The sequence below is a fragment of the Eretmochelys imbricata genome, chromosome 1, assembly GCF_965152235.1.
Source record: "Eretmochelys imbricata isolate rEreImb1 chromosome 1, rEreImb1.hap1, whole genome shotgun sequence".
In the NCBI taxonomy this organism is placed as follows: Eukaryota; Metazoa; Chordata; order Testudines; family Cheloniidae; genus Eretmochelys; species Eretmochelys imbricata.
The window spans coordinates 154,631,255-154,652,175 of record NC_135572.1 but is presented as its reverse complement, the minus strand read 5'-3'; the positions used below and the strand labels follow the sequence as shown (position 1 = coordinate 154,652,175).

At 40.8% G+C, this 20,921-nt stretch overlaps 1 protein-coding gene across 4 annotated transcripts in view; it reads right to left on the bottom strand.

The window, feature by feature from the left end:
- The window catches only part of USP9X (ubiquitin specific peptidase 9 X-linked), a 209,910-nt gene that overhangs the window by 134,619 nt on the left and 54,370 nt on the right, over positions 1-20,921 (bottom strand). For all 4 annotated transcript variants that reach the window (XM_077817431.1, XM_077817422.1, XM_077817413.1 and 1 more), the window contains 5 exons: positions 11,104-11,219; positions 10,585-10,836; positions 10,369-10,507; positions 8,227-8,379; positions 4,146-4,250 (listed from right to left, as the gene is read on the bottom strand). In XM_077817431.1, coding sequence (XP_077673557.1) covers positions 4,146-4,250; positions 8,227-8,379; positions 10,369-10,507; positions 10,585-10,836; positions 11,104-11,219 — 765 coding nt within the window. The remainder of the gene's footprint in view (positions 1-4,145; positions 4,251-8,226; positions 8,380-10,368; positions 10,508-10,584; positions 10,837-11,103; positions 11,220-20,921) is intronic.

Sequence of the window (20,921 nt, the reverse complement as noted above, 5' to 3'; positions counted from 1 at the left end):
GGTAAACAAAGAATTTCATTCAAAATGAAAAGCCACCAGATTTTTACGTTTGATCTTATACATTATGACATGTCCAGTTACAAAAGAATACTGTGAAAATAACCTCCTCATTTATTCTTAATTAATTGTCAATCATAAAAGACACATATTAAGAGCACAAATTTCAGTGATTACTGTTGTACAACAAAGTTCTTTTAAGAATTAAAAGAAATTCTGGGGTTAAGGGTTCCTTAATTATGAACATCAATACATTCCATTGTTTTGAAACAGCTGATAAATCATTTACTGTTGACATTTTAAACAGTAACCAAAATGGAGTGGACCTCGGCTGCTTTTTGTTATTACTTTCTAAAGACTCTCCTGCTTATAATTAAAAGCCATCTAGTAAATCATTCAAATGTTACTTGTTAATGATTTAATTTAATAGTTATAATACTGATCTCTCTGATGCAATAGACTGCCTGATAATACAAAAATTTTTACTAGCATACCTGACCCAAAATAAGTTATTCCACATCCCTTTTCTTAAAAGAGGCCACAAATGATATTAACATTTACTTTCCTTTTCATGTAATTTCTGAATACTCATTTGAATAATTTAGTAAATACGGTTCTAACTTTCAATAAATTTGAAATATATATTTGAATCCTTTATTTACATGAAAACATTGACTAAAGAAGCACCTATCCAGTCAAGTGCACACACAAATCAGAGAATTGGATCCCACAAAGCAGGTGCAAAAATGCTGGTGCAGAAGTATCTACTGATCTACTGAAAAATTGGGCCCTATACTTTTAACGGTGGCTATTAGATCCAAGTATGCATGTCAGTATCTTTTAAAAGCAACTATAACCAACCCCTTCAAAAACGTGCAGAGAAAAAAAAACCAAAACATTCCTGAATGTCATTACACAAAAGCACTTGGCATAAAAATGTGTTATGAGAACAATTTCAGCATCACTCAGTATAAAGCTAGTACATGTCATATAGTTGCAAGTATACAAATACAATAAAATATTTTGAAATACAGAATTTTCCATGTCCGACATGTACATATACATACACATACTGCCCTTAGTTGAATAAAAGTTAGCTTGATAATGGGAAGGAAACATCTGAGAAATCACTCTTAACACTAATATTCCAGGACAAATAGTTAAAAGTAAGTGGTTTAACAAACTGACAAAAGCTCAGAATTTAGAAGTCTGTCATTCCATCACAAAATTATACCACTGTGAGACATTACAACAAGAGTTTCAGTATATTTACCAAATTTACATATACTGATACTGTACTAAGACTTGAAATGCTTTTTTTTTTTTTTAAATCATATTATTAGGGATCTGCCTATTGGCATAGTAGTAAGAAGTTACTCACCTTGTGCAGTGATGATGGTGCTTCAAGATGTGTCACTATGGGTGCTCCACTGTAGGTGTGCTTGTGTCCCTGCACTGGTGATTGGAGAACTTTGGCAGCAATGTCCATTAGGCCCGCACCTGTGCGCTCTCTCCTCATGCCCCACCATGTTAGGTGCATGGGCTAACACCCCTCATTTCCTCCTCAGAGTCATTGACAAGAACTCTGAAGTGGATGGGAGGAGAGCAGGATTGTGATGCATCCATAAGGACCCATCTCGAAGAACCATCGTTACTGCACAAGGTGAGTAACTTCTTCAAGTAGTGTTTCTACTGATGCTCCATGTAAAGGATTCCCGAGCAGTGCCCCTATTGGAGGGCTGGGGTTTCAGAATCTGGTCAGTTACAGACGACAGTACTGTAGAGCCAAAGATGGTATCGGAGGCAAAGTTCCCATTGATCACATAACGTTGTGCGAAGGTGTCGACTGATGCCCATGTCACCGCTCTACAAATTCTCAGATAAGGACATTCTTGAAGACTGCGACAGATGAGACCGACCAACCTTGTGTAGTGTGTATGAATAGTATCTGGAGGGGTTGGACTGCAAACGTAGTAACACTGTCTAATGCAGTTTGAGAGAGACACTTGGAGAGGCTCTGGGCTGATACTGCTGAGCCGTTGGATCTTTCCGCAATGAAGAGGAAAAGTCTAGTGGGCTTCCTGAAACCCTTCGTCCTATCCAGGTAGAAGCCTAGGGCTCTCCAGACATCTAGAGTGTGTAATATAGCCTCCCTGTTGTCTTGGTGAGGGTTGGGATAGAAGGTTGGAAGGTGAATCAACTGGTTCATGTGAAAAGGGGAGGTTGCTTTAGGAATGAATTTTGGATGTGGTCTGAGAATAACCTTGTCCCAAATACCAGGGGGCAGAGGAGGAGATGTATCATCAGTGCCACTATTTCTCCCAGCCAAGGTAACTGCTATCAGGAAGGCCATTTTCACTGAGAGTTATGTAAGTGAATAGGTAGCCATGGGTTCAAAGGGGGGTATGGTCAGTCCTTTCAATACCAGGTTTAGGTCTCACATGGGGGTAGGGAGTTGGTGTTGTGGGAAAAGATTTACTATACCCCTGAGGAGTCTTTTAGTCATCGGGTGTGATAGCACTGAGTCTCCCTCTACAGCAGTGGTCCCCAAACTTTTCACATCATGCCTGCCCCCTTCTCTAGGGAAGATGGGGCTGGGAAATAGAGCGTGGCTTGTGGCCTGTTGCAGACAGGGGTAAAGGGGCTAAGGCTGGGGCCACAGAGGGCAAGTCTGGGGCTGGGGGCAGAGAGTGTGACTGCAGCCAGTGAAGATAGGGAGTGCTTCTCTGCCCCCCTCTGCAGCGAGGCTGTCTTCGTCGGGCTCTCGGGGACCAACAGCATTCGGCAGAGCTGCGGTGGATACCTGGTAATCCACGCCTCACGCTACTCAACTGGCACCGGGACGTCGAACAGGACCGCGAGCTACTACAGGCCAGTGGCCAGGAGGATTGTCCTGAGTAGGGCAACCTCCTTCTTGGAGACAGGCGATGATGGCCCAGCGACTGGTGGTCTCTGGTGTCGGATCGGTCCTGGGCCCTTGGAGATGGTCGGGGCTGGTCCCAGAGTTCTTGCCAGGTGGCGCGTGCCTCAGAGGGCCTGCACCAATCTACCAGCGAGGTACGCCTCGAGTCCCTCAATCAGTGCCCCTGGCGTGGGTACCAAAGAGGGCTCAGCTGAGCCTTCCTCTCCAATCCTGAGGCGTGACGGCTTTGGGTGGGCAAACGCTGGCAGGACATCCCTCTCGATGGGGATCGGTACCACTGAAGCGGGGACACATGCACAGGTCCCAATGTGGGTTTTACCCAATATGGAATGGACATGAGCAAGCACTCGAAGAATTACTACAACTTGCCTTATCTTCACTAGGATATTACCTCGAGTTAACTGAGTTAAAAAACACCCCTTTCCCACCCCCCCACCAAATGAAGACAAGACCCTGGACTACACAAAAAGGGAACGATAAATAGCTTCACTTTTAAATTTACTTTCTGAATGAAATGATAGTGTTCAAGAAATAAAACTGAATTTACTGAGCTTGAAGACACAATGAAGATGCATTAGCTGAAAAAGCCAAGGGAAACCAGATAAACAAGTTGTCAATAAAACAAGTAGAGTATGTCTACACTTAAAACGCTACAGAAGCACAGCTGCACTGCTGTAGAGCTTCAGTGTAGACACTACCTACACCAATGGGAAAGATTCTCCTGTCGACATAGGTAATCCGCCTCTCCAAGGGGCAGTAGCTAGATCAACAGAAGAATTATTCCGTTGACTTAATGCTGTCCACATGCGGACTTAGGCTGGCTTAACAATGCTACTCGAGGGTGTGCTTTTTTCACACCTCTGACCAATGTAGTTAAACCAGCCTAGTTGTCGAGTGTAGATTATGCTATAGTCTAAATATTTGTTTTATTTCAGAAGAAATATTCTGAAAATATCCCAGACTGTGCTCTAAACAGTACAGCAGTATACAAAAGTTACAACCCTGTTCATACCTACATGCAAAGGGAAGTCCCCTGTCTGCGGAGACTGCTAAAGAGTATGACAGACAATTTAAAGAGTTCTACTGTGGTAATTTGAATATATAAAAATGCTTTTAGCAAATTATGCACAATCAAAATACTGATCTATTTCATCCAGTACATTAAAGGCAAGTTCACTGTATTCAGTATTTACAGTAACAGAACAGCTGAAAAATGCAGTGTTACCTTAAAGCAATCAAACAGGTGATCAAGTTGTTCAGGAGAGAAATCCCAAGCCAACTTTGCAAGAAGATCATGTACATTCTTAACAATGGCTTCATGTTTTCCAGCCTGTCAGAGAAACAAAATTAACATTTGTAACTATCTATACTAAGATAAACATAGTAAGATATAACACTTCAAATTTGTCAGATGATTACCTGAAATGGGTAGGAAGGATTACTACCCCACCAACAAAGCATAACCCACTTTGACTACATAGATTTCCTCAGTGTAACCTGATTGTCTGGTTTTATTTTGTTAGTTTAAGTTTAAAATATCAGGTGAAACTAGCCCTGGTCTACACTTGGGGGGGTGGGAAGTGGGAGGGGGAGAATATCGATCTAAGTTATGCAACTTCAGCTACATGAATAATGTAGCGGAAGTCAACGTACTTAGATCGATTTACTATGGTGTCTTCACTGCAGTGAGTCGACGACTGCAGCTCCCCTGTCAATTCTGCCTGTGCCTCTCGCGGAGATGGAGTACAGGAGTCGACGGGAGAGCACTCAGGGGTCGATTTATCGTGTCTAGACTAGATCCGATAAAATCAATCCCCGCTGGATCGATAGCTGCCCGCCAATCCAGCAGGTAGTATACACATACTCCTTAGTTAGTGAGGGATTGGGTTTAAAAATAATCTGTAGGTCAAAGCTTGCCCGATTTTTCACACTTTTATGTAGAAGATAATGATTTCTGCAAAGAATTTAAATTGAAATTTCTAACTGAAACAAGCTGTCCTGCACTTCAATCCATATTTCATCATGCTGCTTTGTTCTGTGTCTAAATGGATTTTCAATACAATATTTCTATACTGTATCTTAAAGTCTTCCTGAGATAGTAGTGGAGGATGGCTAATTGAAAGCCTTCCTTAAAAATCTGCTGACAGCACTCTAAAGGTGAACCTACTCATTGATCAGCAGTGCATCAGAAAACAGCCATGGTAAGAGAAGTGTCATATAAAGACTTTTTGAAATTGAGGGGGGAGAAGAGAGAGGCTTAACCAATAATTGTTGGCATTTTGATTTGGGGAAAAGGTAGAAACCAATTTTTTTCTGGTTTAATGCTAAAAGAGATGCCTTATTTGTGTTCTATGCCTATCAAGCATGAGGATTCCTGACTAGATGAACCAATAGTCTGATTTGATATGGCATTATTTTAAGCAGACACGTTTCAAAAAATTAATATGTAGAATTGCGAGACTAACCCATTATTGTAAATTGTAAAGCTTCGCAAACAAAATTTAGAGATACTGTCAATCTCATTCAGTGTTAAAAATTAATGCATTAATAGTAATGAAATTCACTATTTTGTAAACTCTGCATCAGTATTTCACTTCACCCCTTGCAGTACTCAATTCAGTATCTTAAAATTATATGGTGTGCAGTGTTACTACTTTATATTTGTTCTAAATTTTATGCACTGACTTTTACTTTCATATTATGGTCCAGATTTTAAAAAAAGAGGGAGTGACTGTGGCAGTCATACTGCTGAATACGTCAAATGTTCAGTAATTTTAATTTTCCTGATTCAATAAATCTACTCCTACTTTTCACTCTTGGAACTCAATTTTAAATTTAAATAATTCCAATCTATTTGAATACGACCAAACTTTTTAGAAATTAGTGTCCCCCTGCTGACCAATTCAAATCTCAATTTTTTTAAATCAATTCCTCCAGTTTCTTCTCTGGACTTCTTTGAACTCCCTCCAATTTGTCGTCTTTCTAGTATTAATGTGGCATGTATTTAAATACTAACATCTCATTACCATTAAACCAACACCATATGGAGAGAGATGCAATCACCAGTCCAAAGTGGCTTTGGCCTTTTTTCCTACTCAGATCTAATTTATCCACTATCATGCCAATGCCTATTTTTGGCATTTCTGATTTTTAGCTTCTTTCCTCCCACTGAATCGGTTTATGATTATTTTCCCCAAGTCAATCTCAGTTTGTTATTTTCAGCCCCGTTTCTGAACATATTCATTCTTTTTGTTACTATTTATGATGCGTGCCTTTCACGTTATGAACAGCTATGAACACAAGGTCACTGCACAAAGGACAGTATAAACACCACAAACACAGAAGAGGGGATTACTCTGTCCTCAATGGTGTTTGCAACACCTCTCAACTTAGTATCTGTGAATTTTCAGTGGGGAAACTTGTGAGTTTTTACGCCAATGAACTGGACAGCATTTCTCAGTCTAATCTTTGGATCAAAGAACCAGTTGACGGTAATCATTAACTCCTTCCACCCTAGCACCTCATCTGTCCATCCTCCCAATAAAGTTTAAAACACTGACACCATGAATGACTTCTCTCCAGACAAAAAAATGAAGAAAGAACGGTGGAGGAGGGAGCATGGGGGCCCACACAGTGCCCATGGCATGTGGCAGAAAGGAGATATCAGCGGGCTCATAGCAGAAGGAGGGGAAGGAGGGGCAACAGAGCCCTTTGCATGAGGGAGAGGGTCAGGGAGGGGGTGCAGGGAGTCCCTGAAATAGAGGTGGGTGAGAGAATCAAGGAATGGAAAGAGACCCCGGTGTGTGCAATGTGCTCAGCCTGAAGAAGCAATGAACCCTGTGACCCTCTAGGTAACATGCTGTTTATTCCCACTTCTAGATCATTAATGAAGGAAAATAAGATGGGGTCCCAACACCAATTCCCTCCCCTCATGACACTTCCCTTAAACTCAATCTGTTGCCATTGAGCACTAGTATTTGCTTGCAGACTTCAGTATTACTCCCCAAACCTACATGAACTAATTCTGTCGGCAGGAATTCATGAGACACTTGAAAATGTTATACCGAAAGCTAAATATTTTAGATCTCCTACCAGGTTAAAGCAGCATGATTTCCCTTGTACCCCACAACACGTGCTGGTTTGATCTTATCACTGTATTTTTATTCGAGTGCTGTAACGAGAGGCTCAATCAGTTTCCTTGGAACTGAGGTGAGCATGCATTGTAATTGTTGGACTCTTCCTTTTGTCTTTTTTTTTTTTTTTTTTAAAGATGAGAACACTAGTGACACTACAAGCTTTCAGGAACAGTCACTAGTTTTATGGATATACCGGGTGTTCAGAATTCACTGTTTCACACTTTATTTCCTTCAGAAGCTTCAGAATACTCATTTGGCTCTCAGATTTATTGCACTTCATTTGCTCCAGTAATTTCTTCTTAGGGCTTGCCTACACTTTAAATGCTACAGCGGCACAAATCCATTGCTGATACTGCAATATCACAGCACTTCATTGTAGACATTACGATGCCAACGAACAAGGTTCTCCCGTTGGCATAGGTAATCCACCTCCCCAAGAAGCAGTAGCTAGCTCTGTGGAAGAATTCTTCCTCTGACCTAGTGCTGTCTACATAGGGGGCTATGCCAGCCTAACTATACTGCTCAGGGGTGTGGATTTTTCAGACCCCTGAGCAACTTAGCTGGGTCAACTTAACTTTTCAGTGTAGACCACGCCTTCGAGATTTCATGGGAAATGGTATGTGTTCTCAGCGAAAATTAAAGCACTCAAAAAACTCCCTTGTCCTCTACAGTAAAACTAAGAGGAAATATGCATTTTAAATGCTTTATACTACTTCATTATCTTTAATTGCCTCATCTTGTCCACTGGTAGGCTAGAGAATCTAGAATCACACGCCGCTTAATATATATTAATCCCTCCTCTGTACCATTTTATCATCTATGCCTTTAGAATTTATTACCTCCTGCCTAGTTAGTCCTGCCCATTGAACTTGTAGCACATCTGAGAAGGCAGTCTGAGATCCTGGACTTGAGTCCACCTAGCAGTCTAAATTTAGTTTTCAAGATCTCCTCCCCCATTTCTTTTTGTATATACCAATGCACACCACCAGCAACACAATCTCAAAGCACCCTCTCGTCTATATGAAATCCAATACCCTCCTTCCTTATTTGATAACATGCATGCCATTTGCTATGTTGAATAAAAGTCATGATTTGACTTAAAATTGTAAAGAGGTGCTATAAAGTAAGATCAATCCTGCTTAAGGACAGGGCAATAGTTTAATTCCTTACCTGAGCTGCCCAAATGTTGTCAAGATCTTCCAAAGTGAGGGCTTTTTCTTTGATGACAAAACGAAGAATCTTCTCTAACTTTTCTACATATTGAGGCTGATGAAGACTATCTCGTAATACGATTGATAAAATATTATTTTGCTGGATCCATTCCTAATTTTAAATTAAAATACAATTTCAAAATACTGAAGTTTTCGAGAAGTAGATAGTTAAAGTTAAACGGAAAATGTAAGCCAGAAATCATCATTCTGTCTCTTATAAAGGTAACACACACCAAAAGGGAAGGATATTTATACTTCACTTCCAATTTCTAGAATGCAATACCACCACTCCCCCCAAATCAAAGCAAGTCAGTGCTTTATACAATTCTGATTCCCTACCCATTGTAATAAATAAGATTTTTTTTCCTGCAGCTGTCTTCTGAAGGCAAGGTCAGCAATAATTCCCATGCTTTGTAGCTTCAGTGGACAAGGATACTTCACTACAAATGTTTTTCAAGCAAAGCGCAACAGTGAAATCCGAACATAAAAATTCTCATACAGCTTCCAGTGTAAGGGGACGGGGGAAGACTGAGCATCTACTTTTTCCAGTGTCTTGGAGCCACTGAAGACATTTCAGTGACTCAGGTGTAACCTTTCTGTAACTCAATTGGTACACTTATAGCATAGCATGTTACATAACAAGAGGATGGTTGAACACTGGAAAACATCAGGGAATGAACTATATTCTGAAAAGGGTACTCCTTAATCAGCTTCACCTCTTTAAATGCCTCAACTTCTACTTGAATTAGAGAAAAGAGTTCAAGCAAGATTTAAGAAGTGGAGACAAAAATTAAGATGATTTCAAAGGTTGCACTGATATAGTGCAAGGAACGCAATGTAGTCCAGCTCTTTCGTTCAGACTGAGGCATCAGCAGAATGTCTACTGAGTGCCAGAACCAAAAAGGAAAGAGAAGGTGACCATTCCTTCAGAGTTGCTATATTTGATTATATAACTAGAAGAGTCAATCTGGCACCTCATGTAAGACTTGGACAAACAAGGTTTTTCAATTATCATCACCTGTATTTTATATTTTCCAGTATAAAGAGATTATTTTTGGCAAAAATTTTTTTTAAAAAAGGAGTATTTCTAACAAGAGTCAATCCTGCTTGAGATGCCTAATCCCACAGTTGTGTCAAGAGCCACTTATTCACTTATATAGTACATATAGCGCAAACGCTGCATAATCCTGCCCCATAGCATTACTTCTCCAGATTATGAATTTCACAGCAGGGAAAAAAAGTCACTAAACCCGGAGAGCATGTGAACTTTTTACTCTCTTTCTTTCGCTCTCACTAAAGCAAACATCTGTAGCAATTACATCTTAAAATGCAGCATGCTGGAACTTGATAAAGGTTCTATTTCAGGGATTCCTCAAATCTGTACTCAGGGACAAACCAGCACTCAAAGCAAGTGAATGTATGGACTGTATATTAAATTTAAAAAATTATATGAATGTATTTAACAAAATCAGAATGAGCCGTTGTACCTATAAAAATATATCTTTAGGTAAATTTATAAAAGTCTTATCACAAAACTATTCTACGAAAAGTTTTTCGGTCAAACAATTAGGATGTATACTAAAGACCCACATGTAGGGCAATCACTTTCAAAATTTAATTTGAACTGTTTAAATAATTCTTTTGTAATTATCAACATTGCTCTCCGAGAAATGACTCATGTAATTTTGTTTAAATTAATGCTGTACTAATTATAGTGGTACAAAAAAGTGTCAACTTCAGTACACATCTATTTTTACGTTCAATTTAAAAAAAGAATTTTTAAATTGTGCTACACCTTGACACACAAGATCAACTTCGAAAATAATTTTTTGCAGATCTTATAAATCTCTGAATACATTTTAATAGCAATCCTGATGGAAATATAGTGATGTCAACAGCAAAGCATAAAAACCCTTATGACACACTAGTAATTACTGTGACTAATTATGAAGATAGTTAATTTTCATGACTTTGGATAACACCAGATAATGAGGATTCACATAAAGTAATGTACATTATTACTCTATCTCTGAAGAATTACTACTGCATTTAAAGAAAAAAAAGTCTTAACCTAATTCAGGTAATAAGAACAAAAACTTACTGCCATTCTCTCTGCTGTAAGCCACTCTTCCTCTTCAGGATTACCATGCCGATGCGTATAATATGACACACTAGATATCACCTTGTTAACTTCGTTTAGTGCATTCATTTTACCATTGAAAGAGGAAATTTGCAATAATCTGTAAGAAATATTAAGTGTAAGAAATGCAAAAAGACAGACAAAAAAATAACCATTCCAACAGAAAGAGTGCCTTACCTAAGTATCATTTTTAACCTAAATATTTCTAAGTTTTTTACTGTTTCTTCTTGTCCTGGGACTCTGGAAGCTAAGTTCTTTAGAGATTTGATTATCATTGACAGAGCATCATTTTTGGCTTCATTCTTTGCTTCTTTTTTCAGTTCATCATCAGTTAAGTTTTCTAAAAACTGTGGAACCATTTCTATAATTGGAAGGAAGTATTTCTTGACTGTGTGTAGCGTTAGAAACTCATAGCATTGTCCAAATGGTCTAAAAAACAATAAAAAACATCAGATGTAATGTGAATACTTGGCTACTTTTATTAAGATATTAGAGTATTTTGTTCAGGAAACTGGTTTATTTACAAGTGAACAAAATAACGAAAGGTAATTCAGATTCTGGACATTCAAGTAAACAATACTGAATAGCAGATCACAGTACCCCTTTTCAGAAGAAAAAAATAAATGATACTTGAAATCCTTGCATTTATTTTCAATGAACATATCCCAAAACTACTATGCTTTCTAAGGAACTTACTTGATGAGAGCTGCAATTATCTGAACATTCAATGCTGAGCCACTCATAAAACGATCATGCAGGATCTGAAATCCATTTAATGTGCCAAACTTGTTGATGAGATCTACTAACCAACCCTGCAACACAATAAATTAGTTACTTCCTCATTTTTAAAAACTGTTACCATTATAAACTGCCAAAAATACAATATTTGCCACTACAACATAAACATCACTTTTGTTTAGAGACTCATTATGCAACCAATATAGTCATGTTTTTCTATTTGTAAGGGTAACACAAGTTACATATGATCCTACACAATCGAGGACATGTTGTTTCTGGGTTGTGGTGTTTGTTTTTTCAGCAGAAAGACAATTCTGTCTTTATTCACTAACAAACTGAAGCACAGGTATTGTACCTATTAATTATTCAAAGAACTTTGTCAAATATAATTTGTTTGTGTATACATGTACTCTGAGTAGTAAATTAATAGTAAGCAATGCATTTCTGTTCTTCTAATTTTGGTCAAATTAATTTAGTAGATACTGACTAAAGTGAAAAAGCAAGATGAAAGATTCATTAGGTGAAATCTGCCCCACTAAAAAAAACCTCCCACTGACTTCAGTATGGCAAGAAATTTGCCATTACTTATTTCCATGGGTGAGACTATTTGCACTAGGAAGCCCCAGAAGGATAATCAATTAATTGTTTGATCATAAATGTCCAAAAGTTGTAATATAGGATAACATACATTCCCAGTATTATTTAAAACTTGGACACGTACATGCATAAAATCACTTTTCCTCCCCAACATCTATTCCTACCAATCTATTTTTACATTGTTGGTATAAGGTACCATTGAAACAGTATCAAATACATTCTCTCTTATTGTGCACTGCAAATCAGAATTGCTTCTTTTCCACATGAAAGCCAGTTTTCTTTCAAGGGTCATTCGCCTACCAAATCCTTTTTTCCCCTCATTAGATCATATGAAAGTTCAAATGTACCACATTCCAAGTCTCTTTCTTATCATCTTATGTGATCACCAAAAACTGACAAATTGCAGGAGAAGAGGAACGTTTGTTTCCTGTTCATCCTGAAGCCATTGGTTCCACTCAAATTAGCTTCCTATAAAATAAACAGTTTCTCTGAAAATAGGAGAAACATTATGCTTAACTTGGAAGTTACTGGAAGAGCAGATCAATTAAAGTTGGTTTTGATTTCTAAAAATCACAAAATGTCTTATTAGTAAACTGGCCAAACAAATATATTTCAAGACTCTTGAAGTCTCTGAAACTCTCAAGTTCATTATTTCAGTTAAAGCCTATATTATTTGCAGTGTGTGTCACTAGCAATGGAAAAAAAACAAAAAACAAACAAAAAACCTCATTCTATCCAATTCTACCCCAAACCTAAACGGTAGTTCTCTAACAGATAGGCACACATTTATGGAGGACATAATTATTAATAATCCCAGTAATCTATAAATGTTCGCATTACCGCTACTTCCTGCTTCAACCGTGATCCAGCATTTGGCTAGATGAGAGTTCCACCAAGCCAAAAAAAAAAAAATCAATCTGAGTTGGCTGGACTGAGAAAAATCACACATTGCTTGGAACAGCTCTCTCACCCTGGTTAATCAGTGGTATACATTATACCATCATCCTCTCTATACCTGTTATTTCTATCTGGGATGACTATAGGAAAGTGTGTGTGTGTGTGTTTGGGGTAGGGGGGAGTGGACGGGGGGGACGTTAATAAACTAGGCAAAATATTCATTAGACCATGGTTATTTTCCCTGGCCAAGAATTTGGGCAGCTCTCCTAGCATTTCATATCATTTTTAGTTTGATGAAGTAACAGTTTGATACTTAAATCATATAGATATTCTAGGTTGAAATTTGAATTCCCAGGTACCTTATACAATGTGGTGTTCATTTACACAACACTTTTCTGAAAGAATGACTTTTTTGAATCTGGCAAATATACAGCTAGTTTAAGCCAGACATTTTCCCAAAAGATGATTTTCATATAATGTTAAGGAAGTGTTTGATTTAATTAAAAATAATATTGTCCCATGTGCTACTCTGTGGCATCTTCCAGTTTTATTCCTGTAACAAATCAGTTATCCACTGTCTTCTGAGCAAAATGCTCCATGGCCAGTGCAAAAAGTAAAGGATACCGCAGACACTCCTGATGAGTTCCACTATATAACTATCAGAGAAGACTTAACCCTACTAATTCCCATAGTTGCTTTTGGTATGGAAATAAGACCAGTAATCCACTTAAGGAAATAAGGACCAATGGGGAACAAAACTTTAACTAAAAGATTCCACTACACCCTATCCAACACCTTCTGAGTCAAGTGATCAAATAAATTTTTTTTTTTAATATTTGGCACTATGAATGATTTATAGATTCAATAGATTCCAAGGCAAGAAGGGGCCCTTTTGATCATCTAGTCTGACCTCAAGTATTGCATAAGCATTATCTAACACTTGCCTACATACCCTCTGATCCAGATGTATGTAAACTAATAGTTTGGACAGGAAACATGGAGCTAGTATTTTTGTTAAGATTTTTATATCATGATTTGATAATTATATGTGGTCCAACCTGAGGAAGAACCCACAACGGTGGCACCCTTTATAGATGGAGGGCTCATACACACAGTGCAGCAATGCACACTATGGGGTGCGAATTCTGAAGTGCACCAAAGTTGAGCACTAACTAGCTTGTGTAGACTGTGCACAGCAGCAAGGATTGCACGGGCCAGTTAGTGTGCAACATGGTGTGTTTTAAAAATCACACCCCCACAACATGCACTGCAGCACCATGTAGATAAGCCCTGAGATCTTTCCCTAACAAAACAGTATTAAATGTACCCTTTGAAGGACCTCCTAATATCTCCTTGTAAAATTAACATGGCTAGCCATAAGACCATGCAATTTATCACTTTTCTTGCTTGCTATTGTCTCTATGACCATCACCTAAATAATTTCTGCATCCAAAGTTAGTTTATGAATCTCATGATCTATGGCAAACCTGCTACTTCCAGATATTTTCAAATAACTTCAGACTGTGGAGCGTCTGAGGTATAGGGGTTAATCTACTAAGCATCAAAAGCTGGACATATTTCATGAGAGTAACTAGCTTTTGCTGATCATTTTTAAATGGTGGGGGAAAAGCCTCCAGGTTTTTAATCCTCAGGTTTTTCAGCCAACAACTTACCACATGTATTTCCTTTTTCATTTAATTTCTCTTTGTATATTGAGGGCTTTTTCAGTGATGTCTATGGTCATGATATTCAGTTTTCCCCTAACAATAGCTAATTGTTTATCATTTTAAGCCTATATGAATGTGCTATCTCCATCTTGTGTTCCATTTTTCGAGGTCCCCCCTCACCCCCCAAAAAAAAGATTCTGCTTATCAACTGACCTAAACATTGCTTTACCTGCCTCCCATAGAAACTCCTTCTTTAAACTGGCTTTTATCACACATTTAAAAGTACTGAACAATGTCATCTTGAATTACTGCAGCCTAATAGTCGTCCTCAAGCAGCAATTTTCCAAGCAGATGATCTTTGTATCCTATACCAGCTATCAAATATTACCCTTTGTAACAGTATTAATTTCTACAAATCTTGCCAATTTCAGTAATCTAAAAAAAATTACTTATTTTAGTATACAAAATGATAGGTGTGGGAATACCATATACAGTCTTGTTTCCTAAATACAAGTCTCTCCAATGAGACGTCTTTAGGACAAAAGTTGATGCAGAATCTGTGTTCTCACCTCCCTGCACCCCTGCCCAGTTCAGCCAAATAAGAAACCTGTGAACTCCTTACAACTCAGGTTAAAGACAATATAGTTTCTTGTGAGCAGTGACATTAAAAACGCCATGCCATTGTGGAGTTGTGTTTACTGTGCCTCAATAATTCTGTATTAAAAGTAAAAATGTGTGTTTTTAAAGTCCTACCCTCAACTTGAGATCTGAAAATCAGGCTGTATTATTTACTTCTGACACATCACTACTGGTAAAACTGACCCAACCACAGTGTAAGAGATTTAATTAAGTTGCAATTGAGGTGTATATCTCAATTTAAAATAATTCAGATCACAACTGCAACTTAAGTACATCTTTGTGGTAAAGCATAAGAAAAACAGCTTGACCTTAATATTCCAGGTTAATAAGCCAGACTTCTAGAAGTTTTACTTGTGAACTCAGCAAGTTTGACAAAGTCAATAAGATAAAACAAGAGTCACAGAAAAAAAATGGTTAATAACCTTTTGTAACTGTTGCTCAAGATATGGTGCTCATGCCCACTCAATGCTAGTGTGCATGCGCCACGTGCACAGGTGCCACAGATTTTTTCCCTTAATGGTATCCATAGGGCCTGCTCTAGAGCCCCATGCTTATGGACCAGTATAAGGGGCGTCACCGGCCCAGCACTCTCTCAGTTCCTTCTTATAGGTAACTCCGACAGAGGGGTAGGTGGGCGGGTCATGGAACGGACATGAGCAACGTATCTCCAAGAACAACAGTTATGAAAGGTTTGTAACTGTTTTTTCTTCCTCGAGTGCTTGCTTATGTTGATTCCAAGATAGGTGACTCAAATAGTATCCCTGGAGGTGGGCTCAGAGTTCACAGATGTGCTGATTGCAACACCGCCCTTCCAAAACTGGCCTGCTGGGTGATGGCATAGTGGGATGTGAAGGTATGAACTGACGACCATGTCGCAGCTTCGCAAATGTCCTGAATGGGTACTGAAGAATTCCACTGACAAAGCTTGAGCCCTTGTGGAATGAGTGGTCACCATGGCCAGAGGCAGAACCTTTGCCTGCTCATAGCAAGCCCGGATGCAGGTGGTTATCCAGGACGAGATTCTCTGGGATGACACCAGGAGACTTTTCATCCTGTCTGCCACTGTTACAAAAGGTTCACAAAAGTTAATTTATGCAGACATCTGTTGCAGTACCCAGGCCCGGATGTTTCACGAGCTTGATGCCTCCTTAAACTGGGACATGATAAAGTTAGCTGGCTACTGTAAGACTTGGCGCCACCAACCAACCATCATAAAAATAGTCTCCAGTTTGTCCAATCTTCATCACACCAGCAGAAACCGAGAACTGAATGATTATCTGAATGGTCAGAAGGTGAAGCATGAAGTAGAACCGGTCAAGCTAGGTGTGACCTTCGACTGCACACTGTGTTACCATGCCCACCTGAAAAAGACAGCAGCTAAAGTTAAGACACGCAACAATCTTATTAGCAAACTGGCAGTTTTGTCATGGGGTGCTAGTGCTCCACCTTTGCAGATGTCAGCTCTTGCCACCGCATATTCAGTGGCAGAGTACCAAGCACCAGTTTGGAGTCGATCGCCACACACTAAACTGATGGATACACAGTTACGTGCCGCCATGCGCATCATCTCTGGCGCCCTACGTTGGGCTTCATTCCCATGACTTCCAGTTCTGAGCAATACTGCTCTTCTTTATATCAGTCGAGGGGTTATCACTGGCAAGTTACTGAAGTAAATACGCGCCAACTCAAGCCTACCGCTGCATGACCTTTTTCAACCACCAGCAGCACGTTTGCCATCACGGTCTCATCTGCCACGCCAGAATGTTAGGGAGGAAACACTCTGGTGAGAGGAATGGATATCTGTTATAATCCCCAACCAGTCCCTTGTCGTTGACCCCACAATTTGTCCGCCTGGTTTTGACCTGCCCTGTTGCCAGTGGTCCCTGTTGAACAGGTTCGGGACCAGGCAAAGTCTCTGTGCAGCCAACTAGTATTGCTGGGGCCTTCGTGACAGCCCTTTGTGCAGCTGCAGCGCAACACAGACGATGTTGCACATTGTCAATGAATGCCTGCCGACTAGGTTCAGCGGTGGCCTAGAAGAACTGCATCACACCACTAAAGATGCCATCGCTTGGCTAGACGACTATGCGCACACTAAATAAACTGCTGCAAAGAGCTGTGTTGACTTGCAGAAAGGTTTAGTTCTTTCAATGTAGAAGGCCAGAACCAGTTTAACATCTAAGATATGCAGTCAACGTTCCTCATCAGTTCTGTGAGGCTTCGGGAAGAAGACAGGCAGAAAAATGTCCTGATTGTTGTGGTACTGTGACACTACCTTTGGTAGGAAGGCTGGGCGCAGCTAAACTTTGTCGCTGAAGAACACCATGTAAGGGGGCTCTGAAGTCAAGGTTCTCATCTCAGAGACCCACCCTGGCCAAGGTAATTGCCACAAGGAAGGCAACTTTCCACGAGAGGACCAGTAGAGAACAAGATGCCAACGGCTCAAAGGGGGGGGCCTGTGAGCCTTGACAGTACCAGATTTAAGTCCCATGGGGGAATCAGGTTGCGAACCTCCAGGTAGAGCCTCTCTAAACCTTTCAGGAACCGAGCCGTCATTTTGTGGGAGAAGACCGATTTACCTCAGACCAGAGAATGGAAGGCCAAGATGGCTGCCAAGTGAACCTTAACTGACAATACAGCCAGGCATTGGTGCTTCAAATAAAGCAGATAGTCCAAGATGGACTGCAGGGATGACCGATATGGAGAGAGATTCCATTCTGAGGCCAAACAAGTGAAACACTTCCACTTTGCCAAGTAGGTCACTCTGGTGGAGGGTTTCCTGCTGCCTACCAAGACCTGCTAGACATGCTCCAAGCAGGCTTGCTCCTCTGGATTCAGCTATACAGCAGCCGTGGCATCAGGTATAGGGAGGAGAAGTTCATATGGCGCAGCCAGTCTTGATTCCTCTAGATCAAGTCAGATTGGAAGGACCTGCCACCACTTCGTCCGGAGAGGACGACGAGGTGGCTAGTGGAACAGGAAGAGCTGTAGCATCCTCCTCATAGAATATCAGGTTTGAAGGGACCTCAGGAGGTCATCTAGTCCAACCCCCTGCTTAAAGCAGGGCCAATCTCTAATTTTTGCCCCAGATCCCTAAATGGCCCTCTCAAGGATTGAACTCACAACCCTGGGTTTAGCAAGCTAATGCTCAAACCACTGAGCTATCCCACCCACCCTCAGCTTGTCTCACGTCCATTTGGGCCAACTTGGCAACCTCGGAACCATGGTCAGTCCCATAATTGGGATACAGTGACAGGTGGGATAGTGTCGCTGTCTGCCTCTCAGATACCGTAAGTACGACTGCTGAGAAGGGGGACCTGGTACCAGAGGGAACCCCCACGGGCTCCAGCCCTGCCACTGCATGGGCCAGCCCGATGGCCAAGCTGCAGCACCAGTGCCGCAGTCCAGTGCATATGCTGGTAACCAGTACTACTACTTGAGGCACTACAGACTCCACCTCAAATTCTGATGAGATCTCTTCACCTTGAGACCATGGCGGAGCCGCACCCGGTTCCACTTCCCTGTGGTGCTGGGGCACTAATGACAGATGCCAGGCCAGGGATCATTGAAGTGGGGCCATACAGCGCTTCCCTCTGGAAGGTGCTGCTGCCACTGTGGAGCTGTCCAGTCTGTGTGTCCCTCTATCCTCAGTAGCCTTGGCCAGGTCAGGACCTTAGGGAGTGGGCGGTACTGGGAGCGACAATCAGTCTTTTGCATCCTGGAACACCTCCAGTGTCGAGGGGGCTCGCAGGTGCAAGGGACCACAATCGCTCCCGGGAGTTGAACACGAGTCCTGAATAGGGCTCAGCACCGTTGGCAGGGTCGCTGAAGTAGACTGCAGTTCTGGGGAGCGCGAGTGGCCCCGCACTGATCTCAGCATGTCACCTGCTCCCCTTGCGTCCCTTTTCGGCGCCAGCAAGCACCCTCTCCCCGCACACTGTTTCTTGTGCCTCTTCCTTGGCACCAGAGATGATGAGTGGGGCTGGGAAGAGAATGGTGCTGGCGGTGCACTTCACACTGATCAGAGCAGGACGGCTCCGAAGATGGTCTGAGGGCTGCCTCCATTAGTAGAGCCTTCAAATGAATGTGTCTATCCTTTTGAGCCCTTGGCCCAAAACCTCTGCAGATCATACACTTGTCTTTGATGTGAGCTTCCCTGAGGTACTTCAGACAAGCTGAATGCAGGTCGCTCACGGGCATAGGTTTGTCACAGGTGGAGCACGGCCTGAAACCCGGAGACCTGGGTATGCCCAATCCGCAGGACAAAGTCCCCCAAAGACTGGAACAACTATCTACATTTTAACACTCACTATCTTAACTAGGCTAACTAGAGAGAACTATATACAACAGAAACAAGTCCAAACCACTAGAGCAGGAAAGCCTTGCAAGAGCAAGAAGCCGTTACAGCAACCATCACAGGCGGTAAGAAGGAACAGAGGGTGGGGGATCTCTTATACCGGTGCAAAAGCTCTATGTGGATTCATTTAAGTGGATTCAGTTTTTTTGTTTTTTTTGTTTTTTTTAAAAGAACTGTCTACATTACTTACAACCCAAACTTTACAATCTTGTACTTGAGGATAAGAAAGGCAAAGCGACTAGAGATAGGTCATAAGTGAAGCCAGTTAGTCTAAGTCAATTTCCCTTGTCAAAGCTTTAAAAAAAAAAGCATATAGTGAAAATTAAATTAGATTTTAAAATTTCTTTCAAGTTTTAACATCTATGGTGTTATTAGTAACAAATAAGGAAAAATGAAGGTTATACACTTGCAACCACAACTATTTGAGATGCTTCTTCACATTCACATTCTTGGGATGTGCCAACAGTGTAGCTTGGACCAGTGTAAACTTCTATTAGCAGTGCCCTTTGGAGCACTCTTGTACCTCCCAATGTTCAGAAAAAGGGGCCATAAGGGGGCAGCCCAACTACCCCAGTTCCTTCCAGTGCCTCCTCAGGTCCAAAATTATAACTGGGACTCTGAGAAAGAGGGGAAGGTGAGGAGTGTGAATGGGCAGAGGCTCATCTCAAAGAACAACGGTTACAGATTAGTAATCTTCACTTCTCCGCACGGTCTCTGCACATTCCCAACTCTTGGGCATTAGGAAGACAGTACTTTGATTGATGGAATGAGGAGGCCCAGTTAAATAAAAATTGTAATATTGATTTACCAAACTGTGCATCTGAAACAGATGCCAAAACAAAGGAATAATGTTTTGTGAAAGTGTAACTCAAGATCCAAGAGCAGCTCCACAGATTTCGAATATGGGATTATGTCTAAGGCAGGCTCTGGAGAAGGCCTTTGCTCTAGCTGAGTGCTCTCTCAGCCCTTCTGCAAAATGAAAACAGTGTGTTTACAACATTCTTCAATATAGAGTCTAACCTACTTAGAAAGGCATTAGGATGTGATTGCTTTTATTCTCTCCCCATATGAGAAAAATAGTCAAGGTGATTTCCTGTTTTCCTTAGATCTAGTAAATGGAAGGCTAATAATGTTCTCTTAGCATCGAAGGTGCTTCCCCTGAGTTAGACCTAAGGAAAAATACTGGCAAGTTAATGGAAAGACAATGTGGCCTACTGGCTAAAAAACTGAACTAGGACTCTTGGGACCAGGATTCTAGCCCCAGCTCTGCCACTGGCCTTTTTGCCTCAGTTTCCCCATCTGTAAAATACACCGATCTACAGATGAACAGTACTATGTAAGCGATAAGTATTTTTTATTTAGGGACTGGTTGAAATGGAATAGTTACTATAGTAGGGACAAATTTCAGATGTGGATGAAGAACCACTTTATCTTTGTGAAAGGCTGTACAAAAATGGGGGGAAGTCATGAGAGCTCACTCTCTTAGCGGATGTGATAGGTATACTAAAAGCGGTCTTAACTGAATAATGAAACAATGAACATTCTCTCATGGGTTCAAAGGACGTTTTGTGAGTTGAAGTAGTACTAAATTGAGGTCCCATGTAGGTTGAAGTTCTCTA